General features: G+C 58.4%; 1 protein-coding gene across 2 annotated transcripts in view; it reads left to right on the top strand.

The window, feature by feature from the left end:
* Window positions 1-3,935: 3,935 nt before the first annotated feature.
* CAMK2A (calcium/calmodulin dependent protein kinase II alpha) overlaps window positions 3,936-17,973 on the top strand; it is a 29,985-nt gene continuing 15,947 nt past the window's right edge. The window contains exons 1-5 of one of the 2 annotated variants that reach the window (XM_002198823.7): window positions 3,936-4,485; window positions 10,077-10,171; window positions 13,233-13,292; window positions 16,924-16,978; window positions 17,215-17,280. In XM_002198823.7, coding sequence (XP_002198859.1) covers window positions 4,424-4,485; window positions 10,077-10,171; window positions 13,233-13,292; window positions 16,924-16,978; window positions 17,215-17,280 — 338 coding nt within the window. In that variant the 5' untranslated portion in view covers window positions 3,936-4,423. The remainder of the gene's footprint in view (window positions 4,486-10,076; window positions 10,172-13,232; window positions 13,293-16,923; window positions 16,979-17,214; window positions 17,281-17,973) is intronic. The other variant, XM_030283939.4, reaches the window with a different exon arrangement.

Here is a 17,973-nt window from a genome sequence, read left to right as displayed (position 1 = left end):
CGTCTGGTCTCACTTCCTCTTTCTGGGTTTGGATCTGCTGGGCTGATGCTGGGTTTGCAGTCAGCCTGGCCACAGTGGTGGATCTGCTGTCATCTGTATTTTAATTAAAAAGAGTTGGATTCTGAATCTTTGCAAGAAGAAACAGCTGAAGGAAAAGCTTAGTCCCTGAAAACAAAGAGGAGAAGTCGGCAGGAGCATCTCCGGGTGCTAGGAGAGAGCAAAGCCTCCAGCCTGAGGACAGCAGCTGTCCTTCACCCCTGATTCCAGCTGTGCTGTGTCTTAACATTGGGCTGGGAAAGGAGATGCAGCTGCTGCCACGTGTTCTCCTCATCACAGCAATGCTCCTTAATGGTCTGTGCTGTGAAAAATGCAGCTATGTGCCAAAATCCCGTGTTTTCAGAGAGCTGAAGTCCCCTAGGACTGTGTGTGCACTCTGGCTGCCAAGGGGTTAATGCAGCTGGAGAGATGCTCAAGCAGTGGAGTTCCCTGCACCCGGGAGATGTGTTTGCACAGACAGGCTGAGGCTCCCCTCCTTCCCAACCTCCCTTCAAAGCTCCTGGCAAGCCCCGGGGAGCTCCCGAGCCCAGCAGGAGCTGGGTGCAGGGTGGGGGCCTGGAGGGAAGGGGCAGGGGGTGCATCGGGGTCCCCGGGCATGGAGGGGTGGTGGCTGCCTCTCTGTCCGCGTGGACTGGCCGTCCCCACCCTGGCTGTTTCCAGCCTGCTGGCTGGAGCGAGCGGGAAGGGGATGGGCTGGGAAAGAATGGAGTTGGGATGGGATAGAGATGGGGAGGAGGATAAGAGGGGGGTGGGGCTGGACTGGGCTGGGCTGGGCTGGGCTGGGAAGAGGAGGGGAGTGGGATAGGACGGGGATGGAATAGGGATGGGATGCATTAGGCAGGACTGGGGGTACGTCAGAGCCTCTCCAACCCCACAGGCAACTCCCACCAGAGAGAGGGAAGAAGCCCAGTATCAGGACATCCCAGCAAACTGCCCCAGTGGCAGAGCGCCCTGAGCACCTCAGAAGGTGTTCTGCATCAGGGGCACTTGTGTTCTTTCTCATGCCAGTGATCTGAGGACGTGTGGTTTTGCAGGTTCCCCCCACTCAGATCCGGCGCACGATGGTTCCAGGGAGCCACACGGCACCTACTGATTGTCCCCAAGTGTCATGGGCATGTCCACTGGAGGGTCTTTGCCTATGAACCCTGCTGTAGGGGAGAGAGTGGCACTGAGAACACCCTGTCTCAGCCAAAAGCACCTTCCTGCGGTTGCAGGAGGGACTGCTGGGCCCATAGGGACAGGGCACGTTTGCAAACACAGCCCTAAATGTAAATCAGCTCTCCTCACCACGGTATTTATAATCTTATCTAAAAATAACCCCAAATTCAGCTTCCCAGAGGACAGCAACTGAGCATCCCCCAGACCCCAGCTTGCATGTGAAACTGTCCCAGTAATTTTGGGATCTCTGCAGTATGTAATTGGCAGCCCGGCTGGTTTGGTGTGAGAGGCACTGCTGCAAGCCCCATCCCCTGGGAGCAGGGGAACCTGCTGCAGCCCCCCAGGACACGTGGGTCCATCCCGTCTGGTTGGGGTTCAGCATCCGACCTCGGGTGCCCACCCTGGGCCAGCCCCGTGATGCAGAAACCAAAGCTCTGCAGGCAGAGCTGGAGCAGGGTGGGGAGAGCAGGATGCATTTTTGGAGACGCCAGCCCAGTGATGGAGAGGAGCACTGGGGATGAAGGTCTCCATCAGGTGGCCAGACCCGAGCATGGCAGCAGAAGAGCAGCATGGCTCCCAAAGCCCTGCAGGAGCAAATCTTGGGATGGTGGGAACAGACACATCCTGAGAACATCTGGAGGCCTCTGGGAGAGGACTGGGACTACTCCCCCCTACAGGGGAGCCCCCAGCCCAGAGGTGGAGGTTCCTCCCAGAGCTCCTGCTCCCCTCAGACTGTCCCCAGGCACTCAGGACTGAGACCACGCAGCAGTTCCTGCTTGGGAGAACATCACCAGCAAAGCAGAGCTTGTTCAGCAGGCAGAAGTCTGACACCCCCTTACCCTCAGAAACAAAAGTGTCGAGGAAAAGGAAAAAAACTGCATAGAGAGAAGAACAGAGAGGGAGAAACTTTTCCTGGAGAGCCGTGTCTCTGCTGGGCAGGAGAACCCTGGGGAGGGAGGCAGGGTCCTGGGGGGACTTTGCCATCACCCCTGCCCGGGTGAGGGGTTTGGGCTGCAGCAGGGCCCCAGGGGAAGGAAGGGACAGATCCCTCCTCCGGCTCCGGGAGCATGCAGAGTCACGCGTGTGGGGTTGAGCACGTGTGGCAGTGTGGGGGTGGGCACGGGGAGGGGGGCAGGTCACATTGCGGAGCTCACGGGGACACGAACAGCAGCGCAGGTGGGAGGGAGGTGGGAGTGAGGCAGGGGCACAGTGCTGCCCACGGGCATCCGGGGGTCTCGGGAGTGGGGGGCTCTTGCTCTTGCCTCTAGGGTTCCAAGGGGCTGCTGGGGGTTGGCAGCAAAATGCTGGAGGAGGAAAGCACTCCCACAAACATCCGGATGCACTGGCCCCCATGGCAGCCCCCCGCATCCTGGCAGAGCCCTGGGGTGGGGAATGAACCCCCCTTTTTTGTGGGAGCAGCATGGGGAGGAGTTGTGCAGATGCCCGGAGGCGTTTTGGGGACCGTCGTGTCCCCGGGGTACAGGTGGCGCATGTGCATCGCCTGTAGCCCAGGTGAGGGTGCCTGGTGTGCTCTGCCCATGCCAGGGCATGGCCAGAGTGGGTCTGGAGATCATCAACCCTTGGGGACCGTGGCCCCACCCCTGTGCCCTTCCATGGCTGGGAATCAGTCCCTGCTCTGCCACCAGGGTCCCCTGGATGGGACCAGACAGGAGTGGGAGGCTGGATGCAGGGATGCAAGGTGGGGATGAAGGTGGGTAATGGTGCAATTAATGGAAAAGCCATTAGACCTTTCTCCTCCTCCCCCTCCTCTTCCTCACTCCGCCACTTGCTGTCCTCCTCCACTTCCACCTCCTTTCTTCTCTCCCTCTCTGCTCCTCCTCTCTCCCCTCTCAAAGATTTCTCCCTATTTTTGTCTGGTTAGAACCTTTTCTTTTCCTTTTAACCCTTCCATGGCAGCCTGAAAGGGAACTCAATCCGTCTCAGCTGCCAAAGGCAATGCCCTCCCAGCTGGCACAGGGAGTCCTGTCTCCTGTTGTGAGGAGGGCCCTGCTGCTGCAAAATCATCCAGAAATGGGACACAAGCCTAGTAGAAAGCTCTTCTGGGGGAAGTCAGCAGGTGGAAAATGCAAGGGGTGGTGTAGACAGAGGGGGTGCTGCTGGATCCCCAGAGAGGGCTGGTGGGGACTCAGAGAGAAACCCCTTCCCTGAGGTTTTAGATCTCACATCTCCACTTTTATTGCACTTTTTGTGCTTTCTTATGTTCAGCACAGCAGAGAGGCGACTCAGCAACAAAATATCCAAGGACTAGAGGCCAGACCTTCCTCCTATTCGCACTTTGAAACTCCCCCCTTTCTACCCTGGCTTGGGCAGCACAGGGACACAGCAGCCCAGGACACTCCTTTTACTCCCCTCTAGCTGTGCTTCAGGCCAGGCTGCTCATCCCTCTCTGGGAGGGACCCTCAGGAGCTGCTCCAGGGGAACCCCAGGGCCCCTGGGGGACGCAGTGGGCAAAGGGGGGAGTGGGGAGCAGCCAGCCCTCCCCTGCAGTGTGATCGGGGCCGGCCCCTCTGGGGACCCTGGCTGAAGGTGGGACATTGTGGGGACCTGGGGACCTGCCATGATTTCTCCAGCTTCTCCTGACACACTTCTGCTCCATCTGCTCCCTCCTGCTGCAGCGTGTCCCCATCCCACAGCCCCCAGGGCCCCCAGGAATGCTGCTGCAGGTACCAGCAGGGCCTGTATTTTTTTTTTTTTGGTGGGGGGGGGATAAGCAGTTGCTGGGGTGACAGCATCCTCCTGCAACATGGAAACCACAGTTTCCATGGAAACCTTTTTTGCCCCAATTATTTTACCACTGCCACAGCTTTTAATTTGCCATTAATAGTTGTATTTTAGATATCCCCCTCCGCAGCAGGTGGGTGACCCCCGGGCAGCCCCCGGGCCGGGTGCCCAGCAGGGCCCTGGTCCCCACGGAGGGCGGCGGGTTTGGGAAGCAGTTGCCCCGGCAACAGAAACAGGGCGTTTCTGGCAGCGGTGGTCACCATGGGGACGGCGATGCTGACGAAGGCTTGTGAAGCTGAGAAGACAAATTGCCCTCATCATTATCTCTGGGCTTGTCAATCAAATATATTCCCTTATTTACCTCAGCGAGGAGAGAGCCCCGGGAGCACACGGAGAGGGAGGGAGCGAGAGGAGAGCTGCTTGCCCCAAACTCCGCACCGGGAGGGAGCATTTCCAGCCCCTCAGGATGGCCACCATCACCTGCAATCGCTTCACTGAGGAGTACCAGCTCTTTGAGGAACTGGGCAAGTAAGTTGGAGATGGGGCTGGGATGCTCAGAGCGGGGCTGTGCCCTGGCTGGGAGAGAGACTCAGCGCTGCTGGGAACTGCTGGAGATGAGGGAAAGGAGATGGGCATGGAGAGAATGCCGTGGGAATCAGAGAGGGCACGCGAGTGAGGACGGGGGCTTCCGGCCCCAGACCTGCTTCTCTGCCCCTGCCTGAGTTCAGGGGCTGCTGATGGGTGCTTGGCTGGGGGCTTGGGACACCCCAAAGGTTTGGAGTTGCCTGGGAAAGGCTCGGCTGCCCCTCTTATGGAAAAGCTGCTCCCAAAAAAGAAGGCTGCTAGCTCCCTGGGGAAGTTCTTCAGCTGGGAGGAGGGACAGGACAGCTGAGGAGGAAAGCCAAAGCAGTGGACACCCCTCACATTTCTTTAGGGAATTGATTTGTGTGGATTCACTAGGGCTTGAGTAGACCTGCAGGAGACCCAGTCTGCCTGGCAGTCCCCAGAGAATCCCCGTGGATTTTGGAAAGATCCAGGGCATTCCCCACCCCTGTCCCGGTGAGCCACAGCCCTGTCTGACCCTGCTTTCCTGCGAGGGAGGGCTCGGCCCCTCTGGTCCAGCTGTCATCGTGTGTGCCTGGATCAGTGTGTGTGTTTGTGTGTGTGTGTGTGTGTGTGTGCAAACAGAGCTGCCTGTGCCCAGCAAGGGGATCCTGGGGAGCACTGAGCAGCCCCGGGTGGAGCAGGGGATGCCAGGTTCCCCGTGTGGAGGGATGCTCCACGTCCCGCCCAGCATCTGGCTACAAAACGGGCGCAGGAGTGAGCAGGCATGTGCCTCTGTTTTGGTTTCTGTGCCTTTTTTTGGAGCTGGTGCGTAAATCTGGGCCGTGTGGCCACCATCCCTTCGGAGTGGCTGGCAGCGTGGTGGTGGGCTCAGGGTGCCCGTGCTCCGGAGGGGAAGCTGTGCCCGTCGGCTGGCACAGGGATGCTCCGACCCCGCAGCCCTGCATCGCCCGGGCACAGAGCAGCCTGTGCCTCAGCGTGTGCCCACATGCACGTGGGCGTGTTAAATGGGGGCGAGGGAGAAGGGAGAGGGCAGAGATGGGGACATGGAGAGGCTGAGACAGGAGGACTTTGTGATGGCTGGGCTGAGTGCTGCTCACATTCCCCAGCCAAACTGTGGCATCGGGGTGCTGCTACAAAGTGCAGCTCCGTGGAGGCAAATGGAGCCCACCCTGTCCTGGGACATTCACACCCATCCCTGTGGCATCAGGGTGACAGAGAGGGGCTGGTGGACAGCAGGGGATTGGCTTCGGCAGTGGGTCCCTGTGGTGGGGACAGCCCCAGCTGGCACTGCAGGCAGGGGGATGGGCACCCTCCGGGGAGCTGATGGCAAGGTGGGATGTGGGACCTGCTTTTTCCAGACTTTTCTCGGCTTTTCAGGGCTCTAGGGTTTTCTGGTGGTGGCAGAGGGTAGGCAGGTGAGGCAGTGGCTGCTCTGTGCCTGTGGTGAGGCCGTGGGGCTCTGGCTGGGCAGAGGTGGCTGTGGGGGTGTGGAAGGGAGTTCGCAGGCTGGGAGTGATGGGGGAAGACCAGGAGGGCTCCTGGAGGTACCTGGGCTGCGACGCTTTGCTGGGTGGGTGCTGACTGGAGGGTTGAGCACCCAGGCTTGGGGGCTGCCTGCATTGCCTGGCACTGTGGTCCAAAACCACCTGGACAGATGCATTTTAAAAGGAATAAAGGAGCAAAGCTGGCGCAGCAGCTCAGCAGCCCCTGAGAGCATCGCCCCCGACCACCCCAGTTCTGGGGGGATGCAGGGGCAGCAGCCCCAGCTCAGTGCATCCCACAGCTCTTCCATCCACTCAAGAGAGAGGTACAACAGCATCACTGAGGTGTTCCCGAGTTAGGGGCTTCACCAGGTTAGCCAAGGTACTGTGGGGCTGGTTGGGGATTTTCCACTGGGATGGTTTCCAGCACATCCTGGCACATTCAAAAATCAGCGCTTTCCCACGGGGAAATTTCTGCTTCATGGGCTTAGAGAGGGAAATCAGGACGAAGTGCCGCACCTCTGCTCTGCTGCGGCAGCTGCTGGCGCTGGGCAGCGCCGTTCCCCTCCGGAGCCGCTCCCGGTGCCAGGCGGGGCGGGTCGGTCCTGGCAGGGCTGGGCAGAACGGCTCTGCCCGCACCGGACCCCAGCAGGAGCAGCGTCCTGCAAGGACTCGGAGCAGAGAGGGTCTGTGTTGAGTTTGCTGTCCCCAAGGGACGGGGGCGGGCTGTTGTGGGGCACACGGTGAGTCCCCAGCCCGGCGGGCAGGACGGCAGGTCGGGCTGCCAGGCTGCTGCACCCGCCCTGTTTCTCTGCCTTTCCCTCGGCTGTCACCCACCCTGGCCGGCGGGCAGGCGGGGTCTGAGATGCCACCCACCTAATGGCAGCACCACGGTGGGGCTTTGGGGGCAGGCAGGGATGGGCAGGCGGGGTCTGAGATGCCACCCACCTAATGGCAGCACCGCGGTGGGGCTTTGGGGGCAGGCAGGGATGGGCAGGGAGATCTGCGGAGTGTGCCCAGCGAGGCACAAACCCTTGGCACATCCCTGCACCGCCCAAGCATGGGAGGACATCTGTCCCGAGCGGGGGACACGGAGCTGGGGAAAGCCACTGCTGCGGCAGCCCCCGCAGAGCTGAGCGAGCGAAGGGCTGCTCCGATCCCCCGCGCCTGCAGGAGGGAATCAGAGGGCGGGGGGCAGCGGGGGGACAGGGACAGGATCCTGCCCACGGCCCCCCGGAGTAGGACAAACATGAAGTGCAGCTCCATCGGCGCCTCCAAACCCGCCCCCGCAGCAGGTTCAGGGAGAGGCTGGAGACAATTACCGTGCCCAGCCGTAGGATCAGCCCCTCCGCTCCCGGAGCTGCGGGAGAGTGGGCTTATTAAAAAGGAAAAAAATAAAAATATGGAGGAACAAAAAATCCCCAGCCCACACTCTGCTCTCTAGAAAGGAAAAAAATGCCTCGGAGGAGGAGGAGGTGTTGAAGAGAGGGAGGGTGGCAGCAGCACAGCCGGGCACTGGCAGGGAAGGTGTGAAAAGGGAGAAGCGGAGCAGCCTGGTGGCAAAGGCTCTGCTTGAGCTGGTGGGGAAGGCCGTGGGGACAAGGCATGGGGTCATACCTGGCCTAGGGATCAAGGGACAGAGGCTGCAGGGCTGGGGCTCAGCAGGGCCAGGGCTCGGGGCTGCAGAGACGGGGCTCGCTCTGGGCTGTGGGTCCAGCATCACCCTGCGCTGGCAGCCAGCCAGGTGACAAGGACACGGTGTGTACCCATGGCCCTGCAGGTGATGTACCCGTCCCCTGCTCACAGTGGGACGTGCTGTCTCATCCAAGCCAGTCAGAGATGTGGGTCCTCAGCTGCCACCAGGGTTGGGATGATCCCACCAAAGATCCAGTGCCCTGGGAGCAAAGGGAGACGCTGCTGCCCATGGCCAGGGAACAGGACAGGATTCCTTCCTTCCAGAGGGGTTTCTTGCAGCTCAGTGGGGCTGAGCTCCCTGCATGGCACCCCCAGCAGTGCCTGCAGTGCGCCATGAGCCTTTGGTGTGGAAGGGGATGCTGCCTTTGCCATGAAGATGGTGTATTTAGGTGGAGCAAAGCAATTTTTTTCCCCCCTAGGCTGGAAAAATCCTACATGGAACTGAGTAGCAAGGGAGCAGCCTGGCACAGGGAGTAGAGCCTGGTGGGGGTCAAACACCCAGTGTGGAGGGTTCCTGGCCAATGCAGACCCACTGAAGGACCCAGCTGGAACAAGGATGGGGGTATGGCAAGTACGCTGTACCCCTGGGTATCCTGCACCTGCATCCAGTGTTCCATGTTCCACCCACCCTCCAGGCACACAGGGTGTTACTTATGCTTTACAGACCACAAATAGACATTTGGTTTCTGTTAGGAAGGTCTGGAGGAGCCAAAAGCCAGGAATGCAGCTGGGGGAGTGAAACAGCCGCTTCCCATGGCTCCTCCTTTTTTGCTGTTCAGTTCAAATAAATAGATGAGCAAGTGGCTGTGGACACTGGGACCAGGAGTGACCATTGGTCTCCAGCCTCCAGGGGATCTGGGACACCCACAGCCCTCCAGCCTCATGCTGGGTTCTGCAGTGAAACCCTGAGCTGGGGCAGAGGGACATCCCTGCTTGCTGCACTCTCTGCTGCAGACTGTCCTGCCCCTGCAGAAACATCACACATGTCTTTAGGACAAAAAATAGAGAAGATGAGTCCCAGGGATCTACAGGAGCCCACAAACTCTACACAGCGTGGGGTTCCCAGCAGGATGAAGAGAGCGAGACCACAGGACTGCCAATAGTTCTGGTCTGCCTACCTACTGCAAGCTGGATATGAAGCATTTCGCCCACCCTTTCCAGTTAATTCTTCCCCAGGATTCAGGGATATTAACAGCTCAGCTCTTTCAGGAGCCAGGATTAAATGGCAGGATGGGGAAGCTGGGAAGCACCAGGATGTTTTCCCCCAAGTCCTGCCTGGCACGTGCCGTGAGCGATGCTCTGCGCGGCAGCACTGGGCGCGTGGGCTGCCAGCTCTGCTGGGGCTCCATCCCCATCCCTCCACACCCGCTGCTCGCCTGCTCTCCCAAAAATCACATTCAAACCCAAATTGCCCATCTCCACCCGCCCCCGCCGCTAAAATCAATTATCAGCAGCACTCGCCAGCCCGCGGCCTTTTATTCCTCAGCAGGGAGTTGGAGTGGGGTGAAAGGGAATGGGGGAAGGTGGGGCAGGAGGTGGGATTGCTTTTAATAGTTGTTATTTTAGCGATTGGAGAGGTTTGGCAGGAAAGGGAACCTGGCACAAAGGTTGTGCTCAGCAGGGCTGGAGCATGCACGTGTGTGTGATTGCAGTGCTGCAGCTCCCAGCATTGCGCTGGCACTGGCAGTGCCACGAGCTGGCAGGACTTGGGGCATGGGGTACCAGGGCAGACAGGAGTCTTTGGAGTGTCCCAAGGACTCGTGATCGCTTGCCTGCCAGACCACAGAAGAGCTTTGCACATCAGCTCAGGCATCTGCAAGATGCAACAGCATCCATCCCTGTCCAGCTGGGCTCCATCCTCGCAGGGTTGCCAGGCTGTCCCTGCCTGGGTGACAGATTTGCAGTGCGGGGTGGGAATCTGGCACTAGTCACAGCTGCCAAGTCCTGCTGTGACTGAAGGGTCTAGAACACACAGACTGAAGTGACCAAGAGCTACGTGGCAGCTGCAGCCATCACGGTTTCCCTTGGGAACCAGTGGGAATCACTGCCCCTTCCCTCCTGGCAGGGCAAAGGCAGGAGGAAGGGGAGGAAAAGTGCACGGTGCCTGGGGTGTCCCAGAGGAGCACAGAGGGGAGAAGCCCACATTCCTCTCTAGGCCTGCATGTGCCTCCTCCCATCATCTCTCAAGGGTGGTGGGTGGTGCAGGGAAGTTGATCCCTTCTTGTTTTGCACATGTCCCTGCTCCAGTCAGCACCTATTCCCATCCCCATCCTTGTCCCCATGCCTGTGGCTGCCCCTCACCCCACAGTCACATGAGGGCTGAGCTGTGCCCGCTCCCACACCGAGCCCTTCACCTCTGGCTTCTTCTGTTCCCAGGGGCGCTTTCTCCATTGTCCGGAGATGCGTGAAGGTGTTGGCAGGACAAGAGTATGCGGCCAAGATCATCAATACCAAGAAGCTCTCTGCTCGAGGTAAGTACTGAGGGTGTTTTGGGGAAGGCAAGAGGTGAGCAGGGCTCATACAGTGGGGAATTTGTCCCCTCTGCATGGTGCTGGGCTGATGCCTTTGATGTGCAATGAGGTGAGGGGTCTGTGATTGAGGGTGACTCCTCATCCCACCCTGTCCCCACTGCGGTACTCACTGAGCTCCTTGATGGATGAGCTCCTCCATCCCAAGGAGGTGGTGTCTTGGTGGCTGCTAGCCACATCCCGTCCAATCACAGGGATGACTCTGCAGCCTGGCTGTGCCAAGGCTCAGGGGAACTCCCAGACCCCAATCTGCATCGTGAGCCAGAGGACCCCATTTCTGTCCTGAGAACCCCCCACCACCACCCTGCACACACATTGCAGCAAAATGATGGTTACAGCCTTGCAACAAGTCAGAGCGCTGCCAGCTTTGGGCACAGGGTAGCACAGTTATTTTAGGGGCATAACTTCTGAGAGGGCCCCTGCTGACACCCTGTCCCTGCTCTGGGTCTGTAAGTTTTCTTACTCATATACCTTACTCATATACATCCCTTCAGGTGGGGGTTTGACTTCATTTCTACCTGGGGCCCTCAGCCCTTGCAGCCATCTGCTCTGGTGGAGCACGTTGGCTGTTTGCTGCTGGAGGGTCTGTCCTAGTGGGTCAATCTCTAGTGAGGCTGAGATGAGCCAGCACAGAAATCATTAACCAGCCCTTGCCCCAAGCCAGGGACCCCTCTGTCCCCGTGTGCCCCACCTGGCAGAGGAGCTGTGGGCTGAAAGGAGGAGGCAGCAGATGCTGTGTCCCCGCTCTGGCTGCTCCCTGGCTGTCGGGAGTGCAGGATGAGTGCTGGGAGGAAGCGCCCTGCCAGGAGGGTTTAATTAACCTCCCTCGGTGTCTCTCCCAATTCCACTGCTGGACTCCCAAGGCAAAACTGAAATGCAGGAAAGAGTGACAAGCTCCTTTCTGACCTGGAATTAAACCAGCATGTCGCAGGATCCCTCCCACAGTGCTGCCAAAGCAGCACAACACAGGCACCGAATCCCTGAGGTCCTCCAGCACCGACCCCTGCCCCTCTTCAGGGATGCAGGTAATTTTCTTCCTTCAAAGCCAAAGGCTGGGCTCTGGACAGGGTGTGCAGTGCTGGGCTCAGCCCTTGGCTCCTGCCCGTGTAGCCCAGCTGGCAAACGCCTCCCAGTTTTCAGGGCTGCCTGGAGCAGCAGATTGAGCCGCCTTCCCTTTGCTCCCTCCTGCCTCCGCTCGCCTCCTCCGGCAGTTTGCCCCTTTCCATTATCTCCTGGGGTTTGTGCTGTCCCTGCAGTGCCCGGCAGTCCCCTGGAGAGGATTCACTGGAGTTGTTTTCTCTCTCTGCCAGCTGAATCACCAGTGATTCTGGCTAATGGTCTGGACCCCCTATTTCTGCAGTGCTGGCAGGGGGGATGGCACTCCCCCAGATACAAAGGGCAGGCAGGAGGGAAGTGGGGAGAAGGTGAGAAAAGCTGCAAAACATCCCCAGCCATGGGCTGCTTCTTTAGACATCCTCCTGGCTGCCCACACAGACAGGCCAGGAGGAGACAAGGTGGAGATTTTAGAGGAAAAATTGGGTTTGGCTGTGTGCAGGAGCTGGGTTTGTGTCATAGGAGAGGCTGAAGTGCTTGCCCCACTGGTCACACTGTCCCTCCATCCCATCCCCATCATCCATGCCACAATGGACTTTAGTTGTGAGAATATCCTGAGCTCCAACCTCTCCTTGTCACTCTGTCCCCCTCCGGAAAGTTGCCACCCATTGGGGGAAACAATGTGGGCAGCAGAATGAAGCCACCAAGGTTATCTCAGCCTTCAGCTCACAGCCTCCAGCACAGGCTGCAAAACACACCCCAAGGCCCAGGATGCCTCTGGGACAGGACACTGAGCCCTGGGGAAAGCTGCAGCCTGCAGAGAAGGGGCTGCAGCCCTGCAGAGAAGGGGCTGCAGCCTGCAGAGAAGGGGCTGCAGCCCTGCAGAGAAGGGGCTGCAGCCTGCAGAGAAGGGGCTGCATCCTGCAGAGAAGGGGCTGGAGCCTGCAGAGAAGGGGCTGCAGCCCTGCAGAGAAGGGGCTGCAGCCTGCAGGGAAGGGGCTGCAGCCCTGCAGAGAAGGGGCTGCGCCGCTGTCACGGCTCAGCGGTTGGAGACACCCAGGTTTGGTTTGATGCAGAGCGAGACTCTGGGGTGTGAACCTGCAAGGTAGCAGTGATAGCACTGAGAGACAGCAGCCCTAATTATATCCTCGCTTGTCCTGGCTGCTGAGTGCCTGCACAAAATGCCTCCAGTCAGGCGCCTCCATGCAGGGTGGCTGGGTCAGGTGTGAGCAAGGAGAGAAGAGCAGAGGAAGAAACAAAATGATTTGCAGATTCATTCTGAGCTGCCCCAGGGTGGAGGATTTTTTGGCTCAGCTCAACTTGCTTTGCCCAGAGCTCTGTTGTCTCACATCCCCAAGCCTGCTGAAAGCTGGGGAGTGGGACCTGCGCTTCCTGTTTGGAGACAGGCACTGGTTCTGAGATAGGGTTCTGCAGTGCAGGAGAGCAAAGCCCTGGTGTGGAATGGCTGACAGTGGCGAGGGGGAGCGAAGGCCATAGCCTCATTTCATCCTCACACCTCTCACTGGTTCACTCTGCCTTCAATTGCTCAAATTGTACCATAGGAGGCTGGCAATGTCCTGGCTGATTGCCTGGGTGAATAGGAGAAAAAGGAACAGTGCTGCCAGCAAGGATAACCCAGGCAAATCCAGGGTATTTGGAAGGTGATCGGAGATTGTTTGGCAAAGAGAAGGGAGAGGGGAGAGTGAAGGATCATTGCAAACCCAAGATTGCCCATGGCATCAGTGACTGAGGGGCTTTGCCAGAGGCTACATCTGTGCTGGGATTGTGCCCAGTTGTGTCCTGATGCAGAACTTATTCCAAAATCCGTAACTCTTTCGCAAAAAGAAGAAAAAAGCCGCTCTGTCCCCCCAGGTTTCCTGTGCCAACACCTCCTCTGAGAGCCACTGATTCTCTTCCTCAGATCCTAATTTAGGGCCATTGCCTCTTTCAGATCACCAGAAGCTGGAACGAGAAGCCCGGATCTGCCGTCTCCTGAAGCACCCCAACATTGGTAAGTGCCCCAATTGCTGGTGCTCCGTACCTGGCTCTGCTGCCCACTTGCCCTCCCACGTCCCAGGCAGGGCTAAGCAGTCTCCATCCATAATCCAGCCCTGTCTGTAGCAGCACGGACTGTTTGTCCCAGAGGCTGAGAAGGGCTCGGTGTCATCCTGCCCGGATGATCTGCAGAGCCATCCCTCCTCTTCCTCATGGGAAACACCATCTTCAAATGGGGTCATGGGGCAAAAAGCCCCCACTGGGCACCGGGGACTGAAGTAAGTCCGGACTAACCCACTTGGCCATAGCTCCCTCAGGGAGAAGCAGAGCCCCAGGAGGCTGCAAGAGGCTATTTTTACTGCTCTCCCCCCGCTCGGGTGCCGTATTCCTCTGCATGCTCCAAAAAGCGGCTGCAGCTTGGAGCAGCAGCAGCGGCAGCGCGGGGCGTGTAGGAGGAGCGATGGCGGGGGGGAAGCGAAGACTTTCCCACCGACCGTCCATCTGAAAGTAGCCTCCTTCGGAAAAGCTGTTTCAGGAAAACTCCTGAGCCCCTGCAAAAGACAAAAATAGGCCAGAAGGAGAGAGAGAGAGAGGGGAGGGGAAAAAACTGCAGTAAAAAAAAAAAAAAAAAATCCCAAACTCCATCCTGGAAGGGATGCTGATGCAGCCTCTTGATCCCTGTGGATGATCTGGATGAACCCTTTTTTCCCTCTGCTGCACCCCAGGATATACCAACCCCAACAAGATCCTGCAGCTTTTGGGAAAGCATTTGGTGGTTTCTGCAGCCTTCTCAACCCACAGTCGGGAGCTGGGAGGGTTCCTCTGTGGCTGAGCTGCTCCCTGTCCCCACCACTGCTCCGGTGACCTGGATCCGTCCTTCCCCAGGAGCTGCTGCAGCAGATTCAGAGAGCTAGATCCAGGGCCACTGGGACAAGCCATGTGGCTCCTGTCCCATAAATATTTCAGTTCCAAAAAAGACTGTCAGCTTCCATCTGTCTCGGGCACACGGCTGCGTGGCAGGTCTCCCCTTCATTGCCGGGGTGCCGGACCCTGCAGCATTCCCAGCCCCTGCTCCAGCAGGACCAGGAGCTGTCCTGCAGGGGTCCCTCCGGGGCCTCTTTGCACCAAAATACTTGTGGGGATTGCCGAGACCTGAAGGAAACACACTGCAAAGTGTGTGACTAGGAAGAAAGACTAAACCCAGAGGAACTCACCGCGTGAGACCTGCAGGATGGCACCTGCAGGTTCCCCATGTTCCCAGGCTCCCCAGGTCCCCAGCTTGGCCACAGCCCTTTCCCACCACTGTCTTCCACCCTTCCCTCTCCATCACCTTCCCGTGGGGCTGGCGAGGTCTCTGAGGACCAAAACACCTCAACTGTCCCTGCCCTTGTCCCTCATCCCTACACTACCCCTTGCTGTTTGGCTGTGACCTGGCAGCTTCAGAGCTGCAAAGGCTGGAAGGGGTTAACAGCATGAGATGCTAACAAGCCCAATCTGCTGCTATTTATACCCAGGAGGCTCTTCTCCACCCCCCACCCCACACCCTCTTTCCTTTCACCCCCCTCTACTGCTCCTGCTGCCTGGAAACTTGGGCTTGCAGCTTCCCTTCCGTGCAGCAAAGGCGGCTCTGTACCCACACAGGAGCTGGAGCGAGTGCTGCCACTGCAGAGCAGCCTGGCCTGGGGAACAGGAGCCACTGCTGCTGGATGAGGCAGAGCAGCCCTGCCCAGCCCTTCCCGAGGAGAAGCACCCCAGCTGCCAAGGGGCTTTGCTCTCCTCTTACTTGCTCCCTGCACCGGGTCCTTCTATCTCCCATGAGAGGCCGCGCTGCAGTTCCTGGAGGAGCCAACCTGTGCTGCACTGTGCCTGCTGGAGAGCCTCACATGGAGAGCTGTGCACGGGCACAGGCAGGCCCGGGTCTCCAGGACTCCACAGCACATCCACAGCACTGAGTGATATACTAGGGAGAGCTGTTTCCACTCAGGGAAATCTTGCTGTATTGGGAAAACTTTGGCTGCACCCAGCCCTGGAGTTCGATCTCTGGGTACTTGTCCTCTGACTCTCATTCCTGAAGCTGTGTCCTGCTCCTGCCTTGGCTCTCAACTCTGAGATGGAGTGGTTTGGCCAGTGTGGCTCTCTGACTATGGTCAGTAACAGATACTTGTAGGATCGGGCTATATTTAGAGCAGCTGCTCCCTCTTATACCTTCTTGGCTCCTGGCAGCCACGGGCTTTGGGACTTCCCCAAGCAGGGACTGTGTCTGGACCATATGCTTATGGTTATTCTGGCCTTATCCACACCAAACTCACCTAATCCCTCTGAGAATACTTTGGCTTCTGTGGGATCCCAGGCGTAATACCCCCAAATCCCTCCCAGGCGAGATGAAACGGGAGGAAACATGTTTCTTCCAGCAGAGGAAGGCAGAAAAGCTGGGGTTGGATGTTGGAGAAAAACGGAGCAGACACAGATGTCAGAGCACAGGGGATGTCTGCAGAGGCCAGCAGTTGGGAATGATAACTGGGGAATGAGACGAGCAAGTTGTGTCAGTAGTCAAGACCACAAGAGAGACAGAAAAGATGCTGACCAGCCCGTCAGACCTCGTTTGCTCTGTGCCCTGGCCAGGTGAGGTGACGCTGCTGGCAACATGCTCTTGGCAGCTGCTGGATTTGCCCATGGAGCTTGGAGACAGGAAAAGGACCAGCAAAGTGGTGTTTGCTGGCCTGGCAGATAAGAGAGACACAGTGCAGTGTCTGTGCTCAGTGCTGGGGTTGTTATCTCCTCTGGCTCACACTGAGTCTGGAGGATGTTTCCATATAGGGCTCAGCTGATTTAGATGCAGTAAAAGGGGCTAGGAGTAAAAACTCCCACAAAATCTCTCACCTGAATGTTGCTTTTTTCCTCACTGATTCCCAACATTCTCAAATATGTTGAAAGTTGTATCAGGCTGAAGCCAGGTGAGAGAGAGGAAGCATTAAATATTCATAGCCTTTAGGGAATCAAACAGAATGCGAGGTGGGGGCAGAGGATGCTGGACAAGTGTCTGTTTATCCACCCTGCCTGTTTCTGTGCCAGTCCCCTTGCTGCACACCTGCCTGCTAAGTGTGGGCAGGGATCTGAGCCTGAATAATCAGCACGCAGCAGGGTGACAGGTTTGTACCCGGCAAAGGGTGTGCCCAAGGGGAGACGGTGCCAGGAGATGGGGCAATTCATCCCGTGGAGATTCCCAAGGAGAAAAGGAAGGTCATGAGCAGAAAATAAAAAAGCCCCGTGAGTGCCAGAGTTGTCAGCTCAGCTCCCTGCTGAGCTCTCCCTCTGCTCGGGCACCTCTCCTGATGGGACACCCATGCCTGCAGCCTTCCCAGTGCCCAAGATAGCCCAGCAGCTGCCTGGAACCCTGGCCAGGTGCAGCCCCAGGGCAATCCCCAGTTTGGATGTGATCTTTGAGTCTTTCATGACTCCCCAGGCTGGGGCCATGTCTGGGGTCCCCTGGTGGGCAGGGACCCCCACCCAGCCAGTGGAAACAGCAGGAGGAATAGCCCTGCTGTGCCCTTCCCAACTCCTGCCTGTGCCCGAAGGGGAGCAAAGGCGTTCCCAGGGAGTGGGGTGGGAGCCAGGTATGCCCCATAACCCTTCTGTCTCTGCTGCAGTGAGGCTCCACGACAGCATCTCTGAAGAGGGCCACCACTACCTGATATTTGACCTGTGAGTAATGCATCCCCTAAGCCACGGGCACTCCGTGCTGCCCCCGGGGGGACGTGACCTCCCAAGCCCTTCCCAAGGCTGGGTTTGACCCAAACCCGGGTCCCCCAAGCTGGGCAGAGGGCAGGTCCCTGTGCTGCACCCCCGGTTCTCCCCCCATGCACGGTCAGTGCCATTTTGGGGGGTTTGCCAGGGCTGGGTGTGCTGTCAGTCAGTCCAGCCCCGCTGTTCTCTCGCAGGGTCACCGGCGGGGAGCTCTTTGAGGACATTGTGGCCAGGGAGTACTACAGCGAGGCGGATGCCAGGTGAGCCAGGCTGTGGAGGGGACAGGAGGCTGCTCCCCCCCAGGCTCCTACAGGACTGGCTTTCTGCAGCACCAGCTCCTTCTGTACTGGGAGGTGGTTTACAGCCACTCTGCAACACATATTCATAGACTGGAACTGTGGTGCAAAAAAATCCAAAAAAAAAGCCCACCCAAAATGCTCTTTTTAACCCACTCAACTCATGTGCCAAGAGGTGCCTGTGCTGCCATAGGACTGGTCTCCACTTGGGCTCCGATGGCTCCCAGCCATTGCCCACAGCGTCCTCCTTCCCCAGGATGCTGGGATAGCCAACATCTGACCTCACTGTAAATGAACAGTGTTGGGGGCTCTCTGGTCTGGGGGCACCAGGGCTCCCCAGGCTGGCAGGGAGGAAACCCAACACCAGGCTGGTGGCCAGCCAGGGCCACGGTAGCACAGACACCCTGGGGATGTCACTCCTTCCCCGTGGAGCTGCATTCCAGCCCTCTGCAAGTGTTCCTCTGGCATTTGCCACTTGAGAGCACTGAGGAGGAGCAGTCAAGACAGGCTGTGCTGGAGCTCTGCTCCCTCCCACACTCCCACTGGCACTTTCCAGGTACCTTCTGCAGAGCCATTTCAGTCACCCCTTTGGTCCCTGCAGCTCATCCAGGGGACAGTATTAGTCTCACTCTTTTGAGGGGACATGATCTGGCCCTC

The sequence above is a fragment of the Taeniopygia guttata genome, chromosome 13 (assembly GCF_048771995.1).
Source record: "Taeniopygia guttata chromosome 13, bTaeGut7.mat, whole genome shotgun sequence".
NCBI classification, from domain to species: Eukaryota; Metazoa; Chordata; class Aves; order Passeriformes; family Estrildidae; genus Taeniopygia; species Taeniopygia guttata.
The sequence above is the reverse complement of the archived record's forward strand: the minus strand, read 5'-3'. Positions and strand labels throughout refer to the sequence as shown.